This window comes from Aedes aegypti, chromosome 3 (assembly GCF_002204515.2).
Source record: "Aedes aegypti strain LVP_AGWG chromosome 3, AaegL5.0 Primary Assembly, whole genome shotgun sequence".
NCBI lineage: Eukaryota > Metazoa > Arthropoda > Insecta > Diptera > Culicidae > Aedes > Aedes aegypti.
The window spans coordinates 269017788-269039749 of NC_035109.1; the positions used below are offsets into that span (position 1 = coordinate 269017788).

General features: G+C 37.9%; 1 protein-coding gene across 11 annotated transcripts in view; it reads left to right on the forward strand.

The window, feature by feature from the left end:
- Positions 1 to 21962, forward strand: part of LOC5572228 (heterogeneous nuclear ribonucleoprotein L) — a 710940-nt gene that overhangs the window by 668389 nt on the left and 20589 nt on the right. For all 11 annotated transcript variants that reach the window (XM_021851703.1, XM_021851706.1, XM_021851708.1 and 8 more), the window contains one exon: positions 4958 to 5050. In XM_021851703.1, coding sequence (XP_021707395.1) covers positions 4958 to 5050 — 93 coding nt within the window. The remainder of the gene's footprint in view (positions 1 to 4957; positions 5051 to 21962) is intronic.

The window sequence follows — 21962 nt, forward strand, 5'->3', positions numbered from 1 at the left end:
GTTCTCTGCTGATACAAACCACGTTTCACTGGCGTATAGCAGCAAAGATTGGAGTTGAATATTCGATTTTTGGAGCGTTGACTAATCTGACTGTTCTTCCAGATATTTCTTAAACTCAAAAAAGCAGCCCTCGCCTTTTCGATCCGTGCACCTATGTCGATCTTGGTACCGACGAGCGGTGATAGTATACATCCTTGCCTCACTCCAGCTACAACCCAGATGGGTACAGACAAGAGCCCGTTGTGCAATACTCTGCACGTAAAAACCTGCGCTTCGATGAAGCCGATGATTTTCTCAGGAACACCCTTGCGTATCAGGGCACCCCGGTCAACCAGTCAGTGTTTGTCGATAGCGATCGATATCGATTCGATTTGAATCGTTGGCGATCGTCATCGCTGGACAAAGATCAATAAAGAAATTGTTACACTGGTTGATCGGGACCCCTCATATTTTCGTAATTGAGTCGGTCGGAAGCCTTTTCGTAGTCAATGAATACCATATACACGGGAGTCTTGGAATTCATTGACTTGCTCCAGGATGATACGGAGCGTGAACCATACACAGGATCGCCCGACACGGAATCTCACTTGCTGCCAACGGAGAGTCGCATCGATCTTCTCCTGGATCCGATTTGGGATCACTTTGTATGTATAAGATGTGGCGCTCTGCACCACACACGAGCCCACCGCTTTCGGTTAAACAGCTCGAGCTTCAGGTGCGCTACTTCCAAGGAACGGTGACGCATGGAGGTGTGATGTGATGAAATGTCTGGGGGTGTTTTTCATCGAGTGGAGTAGGAAGCCTCGTGAAAACCGACGGAATAATGACGGCAGATTCCTACATCAACATCTTGCGGGAAAATCTGGAGGTTTCGCTAATCCAGACGGGCCTTAAAGAGAAATTCATATTTCTCTAGAACAACGATCCGAAGCATACTGCCAAGAAGACCAAGTCTTTCTTCCGGTCTTGTCGGATTGAACCGCTGGAATGGCCTCCACAAAGCCCAGCCCTCAACCCCATCGAGAATTTGTGGGCGATTCTCGATGCCAGGGTTGACAAAACTGGTGTTACCAACAAAAATAATTATTTTGAGGCTATGGAGCGCGCCTGGGAAGAACTAGAACCACAACACCTACAAAACCTGGTGAAAAGCATGCCGAAGCGCCTCCAGCAAGTCGTTAAGGCCAAAGGAGGACACATTAACTATTAAATTGCTTTTTATTTTTCTTAAATCATCTTTTCTGGGGCCAAGAAGGAAGTGGGCACTTTTTTTGTCACTATTTTTTTTTTTTTTCAATACAAATTGTCTTTTTTATCAAATTTTCGTAAGTGCAACTTTAAAAGAATATCAAAAATAAAATATCAAAAAACATTAAAGTGTGTTAATATTAATTTGAACCAAATCAATGGGAAAAATTCGAAAACTGGTAAGGTGGGCACTTTATTTTGCCTATCAGTGTAGAACTTTGAGAACAATAGCAACATTGATGCCCCACTAATTATCGCATACATACAGTGTGGTCACCGTTTTTGGGTACCTTTACTAACACGCCTTGCATCCAGTCGGCCGTAAAAGTCGCGGTGTCCAAGATATTGCGGAATAATTGATGCAACAGTTGAGCGAATATTGCGGGGTCTGCTTTGAGCATCTCGGCTGACATACGATCCACCCCAGGAGCTTTGTTAGATTTCATACTTTTAATAGCTTTTTCTATCTCCTTCAGTTACTTTGGTGTTCAAACACAAGTTTTCGAGACTAACTTTTGAATAGTGTCTACAGCAAAATAATTAGTTTTGTTACTAATTATGCATATAAGCCATTTATGCGATTAGCGTTGTGCAAACCATTACAAATGTTAAAACTTACATAGAAATGATGATATGAATGATTTAGCGATATTTAGTTATTCTCTGAATTATTTTTCAGCTGTATTTAATAGAAAATGGTTACAAATATGAGAATAATTCAAAAAGCCCTAAATTAAAAAAGTGAAAATATGTGCAGCTGAATTCTTCACGATTCTTTAGTTTACATCTCAAAGTACCCTTGGGAATAAATTTTAGCCTGGGACAACTTGGGACAAAAATGTATGGGATGTGTAAAGTTTCGATATAAAATCAATTTTTTTTTTTAGTGCAATCCCCGAATTTTTCCGACCTAAAATACGAATTTTTATTTCATTTTATTTTTTATAAGATAGCTTTTTGAATAAGCTTTCGGACAGTGTATAAAGATCTGTATAAAATATTACGATTATGCAGTATATTGTATTCAATGTGTACCTTGTGTTTGCACTGAATTCTTCATTTTTTTTAACTCTGACTTTGACATACTGTATGAATTAAAATATAAAAGATCTTGCCCTGATATTCCAGGAATATCTTAATAGAAGTGTTTACTATGGAATGATGTACATGAAAAACCTATCAGAACAAGTCATTTTTTAGATTATTAGCCACCTGATCGCCCATAGTGAACTCTAGGCAAATCATGTTGCGGTGTTGGTGGCCGGGTTGATACTTGAAAAAGTTGTTCGAAGTGCTCAAACCAGCGTTTAGCTAGTCAGTCCACTAGTGGAGTCTGTTAACAGCTGCCCAGTCGTGTCTTCGACACTGTTCAGCAAATTAGAACTTGTAAAGCTCGATTGTTCTGATGATGGCTGGTTTCCAATGATTAATATCGATCTTTTTTAATCAAAAACGGGGTTCTGAAACTGATCCTGCATTCAAAATGACTAGTTAGGCTTTCGATGGTTATCTTTCATTGAGTATATATGATTTTATATGACACAGTTTAGAAATCAACATTTGACTTGAATTGGTTTTCCAGGATCGCATACTAAGACTTACGACCTCCTGTATCTGAACAAATCAAATGGCCAAATGATCATAGAGGTTCAAAAATGATCCAAATGAAATCGCAAGATTTGATACATAGTATACCTATTCATAAACTTTCACATAAATGCGTTGTTAATATATTGAAATTTTATCAACAATCGCTGGTGGTGTACACTACATTTCCTGTCATGTATTCGGATTGACCACCGGTATCCAAATCTTTGTGGATGCACATCAAACCAATTTCCTACACAAGGCTGTTAAAATGTTGGAAATTGATGAATTGAGTCAAAAGATATGAGCCAAGGAGTTCAAAAAAATCGTCCACGCCTTTTAAGGTTTTAAACTATTAGCCCTTTAATTGACAGCTATATACTCTACCACACAACCACATCATTGTGTTGAATTAAAACGAAAGAGATGATGCAAAGCTTACCACTAAGTGTTGTCACTATGGATGTTATGAATAATCATCGCTGCTGTAGGAAAAAAGCATTAAGGCGAAGTAGGCCGTCATTGAAATTTGTACGCGTGGTTTATGATTATTGTTAATTCATCCTACGGTTTCGAATTAAAGAAAATTAGTTGGGTTTGCACTCACATTGCTGAAAAAGTATCAGCATATTATCGCCATGTGAGCGCATCTAATGATACATTTTGGAAGCTATATGAATTATGAGGACTGAGATTTTTTTACTTTGAAATTGCGAGCTGCATTTCAATCATAAGTGCCAAAAAGAATGACGGGCTACTTAGCCTTAAAAATATCCAAACACCCGTTGCTAAGGGCAACCCAAAATTACTGTAGAAATATGTTCAATTTCCCGCATTTACAGCCTTCAATGACACTACTGATTTAGAAAATTTATGCACCCAACATAGGCTACTTGATGAGATTCACGTTTTTGAACTACTGTACTGAGCAACGTGAGTTTCTCGAAATTCAAGCCTACTACTATTACAATTCCCAGAGTCCTAATTGGTTTGAACAGGAAACATGCGTCATAGACGCCTCATCATTGATGGAAAAATCTATGACTCATGTCACATTCCATGATTTCAGGACTCCCGTCCACTGTTTTTAGAAAAAAACATTGAATAAATCTCACCCTTTGATAAACCCATGTTGATGTTGTTGATGCTTAAATTGAAATCATCAGCAGTAAGAAGGAAAAAACAAAACCCTACAGCGATGAAAGAGTCACATTCCACCATTTGCAAACATACACTTCCCCGGGTTATTTATTTCGATGACTTTCTTCTCGTTGTGGGTCCTGGCATATAGTCAACCCAAAGAAGCAGCACTCTCTGCGAAGATGCCATCGTCTGTTTTTGTTGTTTGGGTTCTCGAGATCGGGCGACCCATTTATCATGCTTTCTCTCCTGGCAATTCGTTGCGATACTGATGATTTAAATTTAATAGACTCTGGTTGTTTTACTTTTCTTCTTCTTTCTGGCGCTACGTCCCAACTGGGACATAGTCTGTTTCTCAGTTTTGTGTGCTCATGATCACTTTCACAGTTATTAACTGTGAGCTTTCCTTGCCGATATACTATTTTTGCATTTGTATATCGTGTGGCGGTATACGAGATACTGTGTGCCCTGAGTAGTTAAGAAAATTTTCTTTATGAAAAGAACCGTGACCGATGGGATTCGAACCCACGATTCTCAGCTTGGTCTTGTTGAATATCGGCGGCTATCTGGACCTCTTTTGCTTGTTTTATTCAGTTAGTTTTTTCCCTCATCCTGCATTCAAGTGTAGTCCTGCTTCTGGTTTTCCTATTGCACTCGTTGTAAAATTGATTTATTTCCGCTTCTTTTGTTGGATAAGTTTATTGCATTCAGTCACCGGGCGCAAAAATATGGTCCATCCAATCGATCGGTTGCCGTTTTTTTTGTTTGCTTTGAAGAGGCTGAGAAAGTGACCATTATTGGAGTTTTTTTCCGTCCTTATCTTTTAATTGAATCGCATCGAAATGATCAATGGTCAAGCTTTTGAAGGGGATTTTCCAAGTGGCGAAAATTCTTTGGTCCCGGTTGCGAATAAATAATACGAAACATGACTTTTATGTTTGAGTTTTCACCAGTTTTTGTCTACTTTTTCGTTTCTTTACAGGGCGCAGTGATGATGGTTTACGGACTCGATAACAGCACAGCCAACACCGATAAGCTGTTCAATTTGTTCTGTTTGTACGGAAACGTTGTCAGGGTAAGTACCAAAATTTGAGGGAGAAACGTGACCCAAAGCTTGTCGCAATAAGTTCAGTGTGCTTATTGTAAAAATTCAATTAGTTATTCGATTACACGCCTTCTGCACGTACTTTAACGACACCTAAACCAACCTACCATCAAAACTATAAAATGGAACAAAAACTCCGTCATTCTAAGCTCCTTTTAGGAAAGTTTCAATTCACTTTGCAAAGAAGCTTCTCGCAATGCTTCTTACTCAGAGTTTCTTCTGTACATCCAATGAAAAAGTGCATTTGTATATATGTAGGGTAGGGCGTCCCAGGAAAAAAAATCTTACTCTTCTATAGTATTATGCATTCTTACGCACGGCGTTGGTGATACCGGTTCTGCTTCATAAGCAGAAGATCATGGGTTCAATCCCAAATCCGTCACTTTCCTCATACTATGTAGTTGTATCTTTCACTTGCTTCTATCTTTCCACTCTTAATCTATCACAGTTAATCTGTTCGTTCATAGCATTTGCTAGAACCAGAGACGGACAAACCGTTTCTCTTCGCTTCCATTTTTCCATCATTATAGAATGCCTTTCCTTACGCCTGATACATAGGCAGTCAGCTAACTAAACAGCAAGCCTCTCTGCCATAAAATTATACCATCCCTACACCTTCCCGCATAAACTTGCGAAGATGCAGGGGTATATCCGGTCTAATGTGGGAGCCAGTTTAACGCATCATCAATTCCTCCCCCTTTCGCTCATTGGTCTGCATTCTGGCATGGCAGGCGTCATTGTTGCCTGAAAATAAAAGATCTCCGGCACTTATACACTGAGGGTGTCTGTCCCAAGTAGTCATCTGGCAGGTTCATTGTGTAAATGCAGCTGATCTGGCAATACTGGAGTAGCAACCATGGGCGACCAATCAAGCTCAAGCTCAAATTTTGGCCTTTCGACCTTTTTGTATGGAAAATCAATAAAGTTGCTATTGTTTTGAACAATACTGTATTTTAGATTAAATAATTACCAAAAAAACCTGAATATCGATTTTTGGAAGGTTTTTGAAAATCTGTTGAAAATAAAATTGAATACTGTCAAAAAGTGTTCAATAATACTCAGCGATTTTTTTGTGAAAGTTGATTTGTTCTATAAAATGTTATAAATAAGAATATTCTTCGGCAACTTCACTTTATTTGTTTCACCCTAATGTAGGTGTGTATTTGCCAACCGTATGCTGCTTGCTCTCAAAGTTCATCGTTTGCCATACGACTATCGAATGTAGGTACAGTTGAAATAGAAAAGTTTCTCCAGACCAAAGTGCAAATTTGTGGCAGCTCATGCAAGTGTAAAGGACATCGGTTGGTTTCACACTTGATACAAAAATTCCATCACGTGACATCAACCGGACGAATGGGGCAGATTTGCAGATTCCACTACTTGTGAGGAATCCCCTCTTGGCTACAATCATCACAAAGGACTGGGGAATGGAATTGCCATAAATACGAGATGAAGAAATAACGTCCGTTGGTAAAGAAGTCCTGCCAGAAGGTCTCTTTCTGTAACAACACAATTTATGGTCCGTGACGCCGATGGCTCTTTGACCACATCCCAAGACGACGACAATTTGATTTGGTTCAATGGGCGGGAGAGGATTATTATGATCAATACAGCGATACAGAGGATGGTGTCTCCCTTGATACCTCCCTAAAGGGAACGTGGGGATTATCAACGGTAACGACCGTAAAGATTGTGGTCAAAATGTTGTGTCAGTGCAATAAAATCGTAGATTTTATGATTGCGAGTCGTCATCGGAATAATGCAGACAGGGGATGCTGACCTGACATGGCGATAAGGCTAAACGAGCTGTGATATTCATCCACCGTTAAATGTGGTACAATGAACAGCTTCTTCTACGGCTACGATGATTGTCATGCGAATCGTTTACTTCTGATGAAAAGAATATTCTTTCTGTTCATATCTGCTCACCGTTCCAGGACACAAAGGGTTGGACAAACATCAGATACTAGTCGAAAAATGGCAGCAAGATGAACTTAAGCTCACTCTTTCAGTGGTGAGCTAGATGTTGTAGCATTTTGTTAATCAAGAAGAATGAGTTGATTAGAAGTTTCACCGCCAATAACAACAGAGATAAAGAAGATGCAGAGACGATTCAACTATACATTTTTCGATCCTTTCAACTTGATGCTTTTCAAGCAAACAAAAAAACTACCATTGAGCTTCAGTGATTCAGTTATCGAAGAAAGAGGCCGTTTAATCTTTTTATTATAGGGCTGGTAGCAGTTCTCTTTTATGAAAATTGATTACCTACTAGTTTAATAGAATTCTCAAGAAAGTTTCTAGTTTTAAAGGAAGGATTCTAAAGGCTATTTAAATCTTGCAGCATAGCTTAAACAGGGCGGATTCATTTATTTTGACTATGTTATTAGCGAAAGAGAAGATCGATGAAGAGAAATTGATCAAGTCAGATTAGCCCTTGTAAAGCAACAGTGTTGTAAAAATTATCATTACAATACATCTATATTTAGGAAGCATAGTATCTACGAAAGATAAATTCAAGGCACAGGCACTATAACTCTAAACAAACTAAACGAGCACGCATCAACCGTGCGACAAATGAAATATGTCAGTAAAGCCCACCATGAATAATTTATTTCCCTGGACCTGCATTGCTAGTACCGTCAACCCACAGTTATGTATCAACTAAGGGTCATTCTGCAGAAAGAAATATGATTAAAAATCATTGTGACGTTGTGCACAATAAAATTATCTGCCTGACAGTGCATAATATAGTTGTTTTCGGAAATATACCTCAAAATTCGTGGTTATTCACAAAAAAAAAAAACAAAACTATATAAATCTTAAACGTTGACCATCCCACAGATGTGGATCAATGGCAGAGGAGCATCCCTATAATCTGGGGGATGCGAAATGGAAATCAACAAGCAGCCAGGCTGCTGTCAATATTAAATTTTCGTAAAAATGATCTGAGTTTGCCTAGAAATGTATGGTCATGATTTCGTCACGCTAAAAAAATGTTAAATAATTTATATAACACAAAGACCACCAACTGTTAAGAAAAGTTGTTCTTGGTCTAAATTATGCATGATAATTTTACAACTTTTCTGAAATATGTTTCTAACTAAACTACGGCTAGCATCTTTCTGATTTAGTATATTTATTGGGTTAATTGTCTATACCGAAATGATGGAGATTTGTGTGAAATATTTTAAGGGTGAACTTTTACTTTGGTTTCCTGCGAGACAACCAAACAAACAACGCTTAGCACTCGTGGAAAAGTTTCTGTTCAATTTGAACAACCGAAATGTTTGAGTCCGCACCCCCTACCTAGCCTACAATGAATCAAATCGACTCAAATAATGGATCAGAACACTATAACAGCAATTTATCTGCGAGGTAAACGAATGATGTGTTAGTGAAAGCATACATTCTGGGATTTCCTTTGGAATCGTTCTATCTTTGATTCACAACTGTGGCAAGGCTTTCAATGCCCCGAAACTATGTACACCCGATTCTGTTTTTGCACGGGGGATGCGTACCATGCAAAAAAAAATTTCAGTTCAAAATTTCAAAAACCGTGCAAAAAGAGTAACACCATTTCTCGACGTTTCTTGCAAAAATAAGGTTTTGGCGGAAAAAAATGCATGGAAACTTTTTTTGCACGGCCGTGTAAAAAAAATCCGTGCAAAAACAGAATCGGTTGTATCAACGCTTTAAGGAATATAATTGACAATGTATTCCATACGGACGGATTAAATATTCTGAAGCAGATTATTATTGATTGCGATGTTGAATAGATTTATGGTTCACGTAGGTAAGATGTGTTCTGCGTAATTGTAACTCTTTTTGATGAGATACTACGTTAAATCCAACTTTGATCTATAAATGTGAGGTGACTGTAAGACGATTTCTATCGAGTGCAATAGTTTCCTTTTCTACCGAATTCATTAGAGTGGTGCAAATATGGAATACGAATCTTCGGTGCGAACGAAACGATTTACAGTTGAAATGCAATCAACCCTTTTTGAATAAGTGGATGCTTTGTATCGCTTGGAAGATAATGTTGTAAGTAATGTTAGGTAATGTTCTGATGTTGTTAGATCTCACAAAGTACCAACAAAGTATTTATTAGGCTTCAATCATGGCTGAATTTCCAACAAGTTTATTCGCACTTAAGGGGACACGGGAGACTGTGTTATTTTCCCTATCTTTTGTCTCACTCTAACAATTATCATCAAAACTTTGCAGAAGCAAATCTTTAGTTGTAGTGAACCGATTAAACTGAAAATTTATCGGGTTGTACACTACATATATATAATTATAGTGATACATTTTTCGCATCGATATATTGAGTGGTTCTTGATATTTGCTTCTTCAAATGGAGAGGGTGATTAAAACACCGTCCCGTGCGGCCTATTAATAAGGTATTTGTTAACACTTCCGGAACATATTTTGGGCCAGTTCAATGCTCAAATACCAACAAGATCCTCTAACGTTGTTAGATTTTAGTCAGAGAAGGAAGATAACCATAGAATGAACTAAATAAACAAATGTTCTCGGCTCTTGAGTGATGCATCGCAGTGTTCAACCGCAAACCACCGCATACATTACTTCCAACCAAAAACGGCCGTCTATGTCCTGCAGCGTTGGACTCCTAATTGCGAGAACCGTACACCAGTTTCCTTATCGCATAGCATCTGTTCGATTAAACGTGTGAAATACGTCATGCTAATTAATTTGATTGATCAGTGGTCACCACCATTGAAGACCACACAGTTCCATTCTTGTACTGCTAAAATGACTTCCACCGTTAAAATGTTGAAACCCACGCGTTGCCTTCATGAAGCGCTGTCAATCGATGGACATTTTTCCGATTGTTCCGTCCGGCATTCAGCAAACTCAATATGCCCAGTGCGTATCCGCATGAGAGAAGGCATTCGTTTTGACTGATTGACGATGAATGTGGTCGCGTGATGGATTTGTGAAATATTGCTCGACGCACGGATGATGTTCAGTACTGTCATGCACGAACGCTCGCGTATAGCGTTTTCTCTCGTTAATCCATGCCATATTCGTTACAACTGGAACCGAAACTAACTTCGCAGTTAATATTGATCCTATTGATCTGGTTAGGATTAGAGCTTGTTTTGTGGGTTTGCCTCAACTAACTGCACGATGGAAGACTCTAACCATTGTTAGACTTCGAATCTGGAATTTGGATTAAGGGTTCTGCACTGTTGATGGTTTGTGAGGAACGCTCCTACGGCGCTTCACATGGGCTTAACCAGGATTTCCGAAGGGGGGTCGAACGACATCGAAGATGATTCCTCCAAGGAATCTGTTCAAAGTGGCTCAGGATTTTTTCTTGAGATTCCCATGAAAAATTCTTCAGAAGTTCTTTCAGATATTACTGCAGGACTACGAGACTTTTCAAAGTATTAAAACCTCAAATGTATTGGCTTAGCTTAGCTTAGACTGACTACATATATCAATGGTTGCTATCCCTTGTTTAACCGAAGTCAGTGAAGATGCACAAAGAATCAACTAGAAGTTCGGCTGGGATTGGCCATAATCTTCTTCAGTGTGCATAATTCAGTGCCTCTATCTATACTAGGTCATTAACGGTGCCGGCCACGTCCTTGCAGTAAGATGGGATTAGGGGAAGGAATGTTAGTGTGTAACCTTTGCTGTTTGGAGACAAAGGTTACTGGGAGGGATGTTTGTTAATGGAAAGGATCATTGGGTCACAGGATTCACTTTGATAAGCGATTAGACCATGATAAACACTTATTTGTGAGGTATAAAAATACTTATGAATATAATATTTTTAATTGCTATGAAGAATTTCCGAATAGAAGAAAACACTTGAAGTGACGAACCATTCAAAGTTTGTTGAACAAATAGCTAAACGCAACATCCCTACAGCTCTCAGGATGAAAGCGTGTTTTACTCATACGAATAGAGAAAAAAAATCTGGACCATCACAGAACGCTCTTATGCCGGCACTTACAGTACCGAACCATTCAAATTATTTTCAATTACAAAAATTAAGTAACTGTAGGGGGGCCTTTGAAATAAAAAAATATTGTCTTGAACGGTCATAATTTATTAATAAGAGTTTATGCCGACACAGCGCATTGGGAATTGAAACACTCAGCTTGGTTGGAGAAACGGAAACCTCGCTCTTGACTGCGTGTTGACGTGAGCGAGGGGAACAAAACAATCGAGTGTGTGTTTCCAATGCCTGGTCTTAAGCTTTTCTTACAGTCGAAAGGGAGGCTTTAATTGCCCAAGAAGCATGATAAGAGATCCAGGAACCATGATGTTTTTTCAGACGCTTAGCTACGAGATGACTTAGAAGTATGGCTGAAACCAAAGATTTTCTTAACAGTGAGGCTTCAGGAGTTCTTTTAGATATTCCCCATTCAGGAACATGAGATTGTTCTATGCATAAAACCACAAAAGTATTGATAAAGGATCAAGGATATCTTGTGAAATTATCCAAGGTGTGCACGAAGTATTGGTTGATAAATCCCATTAATGACTCTTTCAAGATTTGCATAACAGATACTACAAGAAATTTTCATCTAAATTTCCGGAAATCTTCCAATCAATGTTTCAGGAATCAATGTAGTATTATTTCAAAAATATCTTCTACAATTTGTCTACTTCTTGTCATAGGATATTTCACTCCATAGATTTCTAATTAGATCCTGTTTCTCAAGGATTTCTAAAAAAATCTTCAGGAAGTGCATCCTAGAATACATTCAAACGTTAGTCCGAAGCTTCCTATGAAAACATGTTTAGGAGTTTATTTAGAGCTTTTCTTCTTAAGGCGAAGTAGGCCGTCATTGAAATTTGTACGCGTCGTTGATGATTGTTGCTAATTCATCTCACGATATCGAATCAAAGAAAATCAGATGGTTTTGCACTGACTCAGCTGAAAAAGTATCAGCATACTTTAAACATGTTAGCGCGTACAGTGATACCTTATCAAGTCAATATAAACTATCAAGACTGAGTTATATCACTTTGAAATGCAAGCTGAAAAGTCATCATTGTTGCCAAAACGAATGACGGGCTACTTAGCCTTAAATTCCATCAGAATTAACATCAGTAACTACTCTAGTAATTTAGATACTTCGCTCAGATCACTTCAGCTGCTCCAAAATACTAACAGTAACTGTGGGTTCATAGGAGAATATTTGAGTTACACTAATTTTGATGAACTTTAACGGCTTATAGACTAATTTGACACATCTTCAGCGCAAATGAATTACACTGCGGAACACGTTTTTGTCTCAAGCACCAAAATATCGCTATTCACTCAATTATGGGTTGCTGAATGTAATGCCGTTTTTAAAAATATCATAGCACGTCTAGTTTGTGACATATTGGCTGTTGAAAATGCAAAAATCGACTTTTTTCAATTTTTCGCCGATTAAAGATTTTTTAATAAATCGCAAGCTTATTTGACTACCAAGGCTGGCTTTTAGAGAAAAAAGATCGGATGTTCATACAAGTTCAAAAATATGTGTGTTTCTGCCCACCGTGTTTCATTGCGTTTTGAACAGCAGATAGTAAAACGAAGATTTTCGGGATCACTAGTTCCTAATGCATCTTCAGAGGAATTTCTGATTGAGTTCTTTGTGGAATTTTCAAAAACATATAACATTGCCTAGGAAAATGGTGGAATAATTATTTATTATTATTTATTTATTTTAACTAAAATTTTGGAAGAGGGAAACCCCTTTTAAGTTAGCGTTAGCGTTAGCGTAGTTACGGTATACTTCGTAGAATGGATACTAGCAACATTCATGTTTCTCTTTGATAATCTTAGAAGAGGGAAACCCCCTTTAAGGCCGCACGGGACGTCATCATGATCACCCTATCCATTTGAAGAAGCAAATTCCAAGAAGCACTCCATATATCGACGTGAAAAATGTATAACTATGATTCTATATATGTAGTGCACAACCCAATAAATTTTCAGCTCCTCAAGATTTGCTTCCACAAAGTTTTGATGATAATTGTTAGAGTGAGACGAAAGATAGGGAAAATAACACGGTCTCCCGTGTCACCTTAAGTGATCAAAAAGGCACAAAACCTCTTCATCTTTTCTAAAACGTTATAACAAATATCTTATAAACTAAAGGCTTACTTAGATTGAACCATAACAGAGCCAGATTCTTGATCTTCCGAAATGTTCAATCAGAAAAAAGGAAAAGAACAATCTCTCTTGATAGGTGGTTCAAATTTCAATCTTAAAAAATCAAAGAAAATTATGGCAGATGAAAATCAAACAACATATCTCATTTATATAAATATATAATAATTTCAAAGTGAAGGAAACTCCTAAAATTCCGGATCTTCTTATAGATTTCTCAGGAGAACCAAAAAAATAATATTGCGAATTCGTTTTCTATACGGATATTCAAATAATTCCAGAAGATTGAATCATTCAAAAATCTCAATGAAACTTTTGCAATTTCCTTTCCAGTCTGAAACCATTCCGAGAGAAATATAAAGATTGCTTACACGGTGAAGAAATCATATCAATTTTTAAGAAAAATCAATCAATTGCAGAGACTCTTTTGCAGTTTCATAGTTCTAAATAGACATTTCAGATATTTGCCAAGAAGGTTCTTGGCAATCTATCCTAGAACATGTACAGAGTTAGCTGTGGAAATTATTTAAGAATGATATCACTTCTTGTTGAATCATCGGTAAGATAATCCTTTAACTGTCCTGCCCTTATGGCGAACTCGCCCAGGGCGAAAAGCCACTATAATATAGATAAAAAAAAACTGTCCTGCCCATGAATTTCTGTGCGTAGGACATGTCTTATCCATTTCTCACGCCACTGGCTACGCCTATGGCGCTTTACTTGTGGCTTATAACTGGTGGTCAATACACCGCTACCTAACCTAACCTAACAGGTCTACAATAAATGGTTGAACAAACCGACTTTGATGTCGTCGTCAACAGGAATTGATTTATGATGATGAGCCACACAGCTCAGAGCGAGAATTTGCGGTCAATTATTGTGCGTGTCCACACACAATCAAATGTCACTGCTCTCGATGATGAAGGCATTCTGGTGGCAACATCTCGAATTTAATTGGATTTATTTGTAAGTGATTAATATGGTGTGCTTGATGGGATCAAATACCAACGTTCATAAACGTGACGGTTCTTTGGCAACCATGCGTCTCCATTGTCTTGGCGGTTGACTTCCAATCCACCGGGTTTTGCAATTGTTTCTTTGCGAATAAAACATTCCTAACCGTTTTCTTTGCTCGAATGGAAAAGCATTTCTAAACGTTTCGGTTCGAAGGTTCACGTCGTCGACACTAGAAATGCTCATCTCGAATTGCGATGGCTACTCGAGGCCCTTCTTCAAAAGCACGCCACTCTATGCCGAGAAGATGCAGGACACACTTCATAGTCCTCAACGTAGCCAACCAACGAATGCTACTACGGTATGCGTTCGGTCAAAACGTCAACGTTGCTTCGCTCGAGGACGAAAGCCGGTGGCGTTCCGTCCGGATGATGCGCAGGAATTTCGCACTTGTAGATTGAATAGCACAGGAGCACCTAGAGCAGGGTTTCCCAACCCGGTCAATCGAATCGAAATGGAATTCGTCTATAGCTATCCAACGGTCTTAAGTTGGGTACAAAGAAGAAAATTTCTTGACCAGAATTTGAAATCTATTTGAACCCGAATAAAACTTTTGAATCTTGTAAAAATCTTTTGGCCGAAGAAATTTATCGTATTCCGAGGAATATTTTCGACACCTTTTCGGAACTTTCGTTGGATTTTGGCAAGACCCTCTTTCGAAGTTCCTTATTGGACTCTTGGGAAAATATAATGATAGATTCCTGGGATTATTCTTAGTGAGTAAATTACTCCAGATAATGTTGGTTGATTTCTCATATTTTCTATGGTGGATTTTTTTTAGCAGATTCGCTGGAAGGTTGCACATCTTCAGAGACGGTCGCAACTTCAGAAAGTTTTAGAACCACTGGTTTCTATCCAATGCTATATAGGACGGACGATGATGGCAACAACTCGAGAAGCCACTGCCGAGAAAAACAAATATCAAGTGGCAGATAAATCATTGTGTGAAATGAGGCATGTGGAAAGTAGATAAGCTCTGATGGTGTGAAAAATTTATTCCTCTCGTCGTTCAACCAATTTGCCCCGTGCAGTTTTGGTTTCGTTCGAGGGATCCAAGAGCGAGGACCCAAAGCCAAAAGGGCCAACCAACACCAAGACCGAGCGTATGTTGATCTTGAAAACGAATCGGTTATTGCTAGCGAAAGGAAGAATTGATAATGCATGATGCAGTCTCTGGCGGTATATGGCTATCCTGTTGCAGTTGATTGGACATTTTTAAAAGATGAAACCATTTTCTAGCCAATAAAGCAAACGGGTTCTTCTGTCGATCCGTTTGGGATTGAATAAGGATAGACAGTTCGTAAGTGGCTGAGCTTTGGTTAACTTGATAATGTTGATTTTTACATTTTGTAGGAACATATTCATGCATTCAAACATGTTGGTTTGTCGAACTTGCATAGCAACCGTAGAAAGTTGAGTAGTAGGAAAGGACACCAAATTATTAATTCGTCTTGGTCAGATTGATAATGAAAACATTGGTGTTGGAAGAATATTTCTCCAGGCTCTTCCAGAGATTTCTCCTTTTTTTTTTTTGAAGATTCCTCCAGGACCACATTTTCTTTTTCAATATTGGCTCTGATGGCAACCAGATATTCTACCAGGGATTCTCAACGGATTGCTCCAAAGATTTTACGAGGAACTCCTGTAGGGATTCCACCAGGAATTTCTCCTGGAGGTCTACAAGTAATTACTTCACGAATTCCGCAAGGGATTGCTCAAGAGTTTTCTACAGAAATTTTCCTAGAAATAGCTCTATCAAAATCGCTACAGTAAGTAATTTAAGGATTTTTACAATTACACAACTATTTTAACAAATCCTCCAGGGATTTACCTAGAAGGTTATCTAAGGAAATGTTCTGGACCTCAAAAAATACCTTCGGCGATCTTTCCAAGAGGTTCAACAGGAATTAATCCAGGAATTTTATCAGAAATAATCTCAAAAATTGTTTTAGGGACGCCTTCAAGATTTTTTGCAGAAACTCCTTCCATGAAGATTTGTTTTGGAAAAATCCGTAGATAAATTCCTGGAGAAATATTCGGAAGGATTCCAGGAGCAATTCCAAGAGGAACCTATAGAAAAATATTAAGAAATCCCTGCATGGTTTACGGAGAAATCCTCAGAAGAAATTTTGGGAGAAATTCTGGAGGAATCCCTGGTTAAATCTCTGGAAAAATCCATGGAGAAATTCTTGCAGGAGTTTTTGGAGGAACTCTTGAAAAAAATCCCTAGGACAACTTTTGGAGGAACCATAAAATAGGTTTTCGGGAGTAATCTCTGGAGAAATTTCTGAAGAAATTGCTGGAGAAATCTCAGAAGGATTAACTGGGTAAATTGCTGAAGGAATCATTGGTGACATCCTTGGCGAAATCCCTGGAGAAAATTGCTGGAGTGTTCTTGGAAAAAAATGGTAGAATTAGTGTAGACATTTTGCTAGAAAAATCTCAGTCTACATTTTTCTGGAAAAATCCCTGGAATAATTTTTGGAGGATCTACCAAATTAATAAAGAATTACCTGGAAAAACCTCTTGATTTTTTTTTTCTGGAAAAATACCCGTTGGAGTCTCTGAAAAAATACTCCAGAACAATCACTGGAGTGATGGAATAAAACTTAAAAATACGATTGTGATTGAAAGTTCTTCCTAAGGGAATCCCTAGAGATCTTTTTTGGAGAAATTTCTTGCAAAATTATATAAAAAATCCCTTGAGAAATAAATACTATAGAGATTTGGAGAAAATTATGACTAATAAAACGATCTACTGGGTGACAATATAACGTTAGCCCGTGAGGTTTTTTTTGTGAAAGTCCTTGGTAAATTTCTGGAGTGACGTTGGAAGGGATCTGGAAGAGTTCCTGAAAAAATCTCTGCAGGAATTTTGCATTGAGAAAAAGTTACACATTATGCATTAATGGTCGAAAATGACCCATGACTTTGAATCGCTCTCAAAACTCCGTTTTTGGAATTGGTATTCGTTCTTTTAGCTTTATATGAAAGATATAGATCCCTAGAATAGGACTCTGGGTATTGCCATTCTGGGCACAATGTAACAAGGACACCTAGAACCAGTTTCAGAAGGAAATGGTTCATATCATATTCAGTAGTTTATACGCATGTGTGGTACGACGGTTCAAATTACATGGTTTTTCATTCCGATAGCATCTAGAAGACCAACAACTAGATTTGGCCAGATTTGGTCAAAGTATTCCGGAGCCGGTTCCAGTAGGGTGTGGTGTGGACATTTTCAGACCATCATATAGTTCCATCATGCGACAGCTCAAAATTCATGATTTTTTATCCTGATCTTAATAGACCGATGTCAAAAAACATACATAAAATTTTCCTTCTTGTTTCTGGCGTTTCGTCCCAACCGGGATAGAGCCTTCTTCTTAGCTTATTGTCTTACGGAGTGAAACGACATTTTATCGCTGACGAATTATAACTTTTGACAGCAATCAAATGGGGCGCCAGGTGACCGTCAAGGGATTCCTTCAAAAATTCCTCCCGAAATATCTCTAGAGACTCTTCCACAGATTTCTCCAGGAATTCATTCGGAGATTCCTCCGGGGATTTCATCAGGAATTGTTCCAAGTGTTCTACAACTCATGAATTCCTAGAGAATTTCATCCAGGAATTCTATTTACTGTTACTACCAGGAAAATCACCGTATGACTTACTCCAAGGAACTTTCCAGATAATACAGGGATTCCCCTGAGATTTCTCGAGAGATTCGTCGTGGGCCTCCAAAAAAGCATCCAGGGATTCCTCAAAGAGTTCTTCTTGGAATTCTTCCAAAGATTTTCCTATGAATTCCTGCAGGAATTTCATCAGAATTGTATAAAAAATGTGTACAAAAATTCCTGCAGTAAAATCTCTACATCAATTCTTCATGGATCTCTCCGAAGATTTCACCTGTGATTTTTACAAAAATTTCTCCATGGATTCTTCTAAGGATAATTCCAGGGCTTTCTTCAGAAAAATCTCTACATGAGGTTTCACGGGATTTTCCCACCAGCAAAATCTCTACAGTGATGCTTCCTGAGATACCTCCAAGGATTCTCCAAAGATCCCTCCAAAGATGCCTCCAGGAGTCCTTCAGTATTCAACTGCTTCCTACAGGAGTTTCTCTAGAGACTCCTCCAGGGATTATTCTAGGAAAATGTCTACAATGATTCTCACCAGGCTCTAGAAAATCTCTAATGGTTTCCTTTTGAAATTATTCCAGGAATGAGCTAGTAGAGAAGGGACTGTATATTTTTATGAAATATGTGTTTGTTATAAAGAAAGCGTTGAAGTAATAAAGACTGCGTAGCCGAAAACATGTTTTATGTTACAGGGGTTTCTTCAAGATTTCCTCGGGAATTCTTCCATAGGCTCATGCAAGAATTTCTCCAGAAATTTCACCTGGGATTTCTTTAGAGATTACTCTAGATTTTTTAAAGAGGTTCCTCCATGGATTGCTCCATGAATCTCTCCAGGAAATTATCCAAAAATTTCTCAAAAAACTCCTTCAGGAAAGGGGTTTCAGGAGAATTTAAAAAAATCAGGATGGAAACCTAGAGGATTTCTTATTTTATTTGATGAAATCCTTTGAGGAATTTTTGGTTGAATCTCTTTAGGAATTTATATTAGAGGAATCTCCGATGGACTTTTTGGAGGCCCAAAACGAATCTTTCGATGAATGTCGAAGGGAAGACCTGAAGGATTATCTGTAAAAATCATAAGAATAATTTATGTAGTGAATTCCCTGGGAGAATTTCTGACGGAAACTCTTGAGGAATATCTATAGGAATTTATAAGTTATTTAGAATCCTTAAATTAATTGAAAAAAATGGAAATTTCCTTAACTTCCCTGGGCATAGAGTATAATCGTACCTGCTACACGAGATACGAATGCGAAAATGGCAACTAAGGCAAAGAAAGCTATCAGTTAATAACTGCGGAAATGTTCATAGGAACACTGAGCTGAGAAGCAGGCTCTGTCTCAGTGCGGACGTAATGGAAAGAAGAAGATTAATCGGTGGAATCTCCGGAAGAATTCCTGGAGCGATCTCTGGAAAAATTCTCAGAAATAATTTCTAGGAAAATATCGAGAGAACTTGAGAAATTTCTGGAGAAATAGCTGAAGCAATCCTTTAAATTGTCGTAGTGTAACCTGGAGAAAACCTTGACATTTTTTTCAAAAAACCCTAAGAAAATTTTCCTAGAGAAATTCTTAGGTGTTTCTGTAAGAATTTTTGGAGGAATTTAAGGAAAAATCGCTTGAAGAATCTTTGGAAGAATCTCTGAATGAGTAATAATTCCTAAAAAAAGATTCCTTAGTAATCTATTGATTTGATGATGAATCTATGGTAGAATCGCTAGAGGTATTTCTGTTCTAAGTGCTTGTACAGCCAATAATGAAAAGCATCCTGGCAATACCGGAACATCTTCCGTTATTTTCTTGTCAGTTTTAATATTTGCAGCATATCGATGATGTGCTGATATTAAAATGGCCAGGCCTACTGTGCAGACTTGGTTTTAAAGGTAATTCGAAAATTCGCGGCGATCAGATTATTCACGAACGAATTACATGATAGACGAGAATTTTCAAATTTATGAAAGAAGAAACGAGGACAACCGTTTCAACCGTTCCATTTAAGGGATATTGATAAAATTGTTGGGAGTGGCTTTGCTAAGAAGGTCAATGCACACTCTATTTATGTTCTGTCTCCGTTTTTGGGGATGGGAAACGGCTATTTCTTCCTCATGTCCTGGTTGTAAGGCCTAGGCTTAAGCGCCATTGCTCGCTCTCTGAAACGAGAATAAAACTCATTTTGACCTCAGACCAGGGATTGATAGCGAACAGGTTTTTAGTTCATATCGGTCATATTTTTATAGACGGGTTCATAACAATTTCGTCTAACGAAAAAAAAAAATATATGCTATTATTTGGCTCATGGAAACAAAAGGGAAAATTACAAATATTCAGGAACGAACTCACCAAATAAAGTTATTGTTGTAAGTGTCCAAAACAATTCTTCTAACAGTTCTCTTCGATGCTAGTTCACTTTTTCGCCGGCATCAGTGATTTAAGTAACTTTAACGTATATCCCATATTCACTTTTATTCCTGTCATGGACCATCCCGGAACACTCGCTTTTCACTTGTACAATCACACAACCAAACTTAAAAGATTCGCATTGTTGTGCTAGTTATAGTTAAAAAGACACATTAGTTTTTTCCATTAACATTTTATATTTGCGCCAGTCGAATTGCGATTCTATCAGCCGAAATTATACGCGAGTACGAGAAAAACGTGACACTAAGAACAAAACACACCAGCACCGTAGATTCGCTCGAGGTATTTCGGCAGTAACTCCTGGCAAAATCCCTATAGGAATATCCCAGCAAAATTCCCGGAATAATCCTTGGAGAAATCTCAGTAGTGGAAGTATTATTGTAGTCGTATCGGTACCGGTCTAGAAAATCTGTCACCGAACAAAAACATTCAGTGTACGATATCCTGGAGGAAATTCCCAAAATCATGAAGTTCTTGAGTTTCTGACGAAATTTCCAAAGGAATGTCCTCGACATTTTTATTGGGTCATTTCTGAAGACAATTCTTAAAATTGTTGCATTGATGTTTGCAAAGGTCCGGTTTGCGCATTGGCCGATCATTTTGCACGAAAATATCAACATACGACAAGGTTCACATAATCCAGTTTCAGCCCATCAATTGGTGAGTTCGTTCCATGTTAGTTCTATTAAAATTGTGACATTTTTACATTGATATTTTTAAATTAGTTATTAATCATTTTATAAATACTTTTTGATCATTCAATTTATCAGAAATACTTTGAATGGTTCGTCGCTACATGTGTCAGCATTAACATTAACTCATAATTTTCATTTAAATATACATTCACATTTCTTCTGCTTGTTTTTGTATGTGTAAAAATCTTTGAAAGTTTTGAGGTGTCAACATATTTGTGGTTTACATTAGAATAACAAATTTGATAAATTAGAATTGAGGTTGCATGAGTCGCATCACTTACCAAGGTGAATCCTAAACCTTCCCACTAACACCAAATTCTTCCCGTGACAAGCGTGGAGATGCAGAGGTGATCTCGGTCTCTAGTAACAACGGACGTCACACTAATATTCCTTCTTTTCCTCGATGACCGTAAGGACACCATTTTTCAGACTCTAAAAGGTGTACACTGAGAATTGTAAGCTTTTCCCAAGCTCTATCTGTTGGTTCCTTGTGTAATTTTGATTGTTCCGGCCAATCGTGGAGTAGCAACTACGAATTATACGGTCATCTATGCTTATGCTTACTAGATATCTTTGAAAGAGACTTTACGAGTAATCCCTGGATGAAAGTCAAGAGAAATTCGTAGAGGAAACTTTGGGAGTATTCCATAGAGAAATTCTTGAAGTTTAATATTGTTTTATCATTTGTTAATAGAATTTCACTCTATGTTATTATTTAAAACAGCTATAAATATATGCTGTCGTTTCTAACCGTAGGATATTTTATATTTGAGAGCCTAGTATGTCTCCTGTGATATATCTTGCAATTACATATTAATGATGCCGCCCAACCGGAAATACGTTACACCCTTCCCAGAATTGAGTTGCATAGCGGCTTCCATTCTGCGGTCTGTATCGCACGTCTCCGGATAAATGGCAATCGGGAAAAGTCACACTTTTTCAAACGAATTGATATTGCTAAAATTT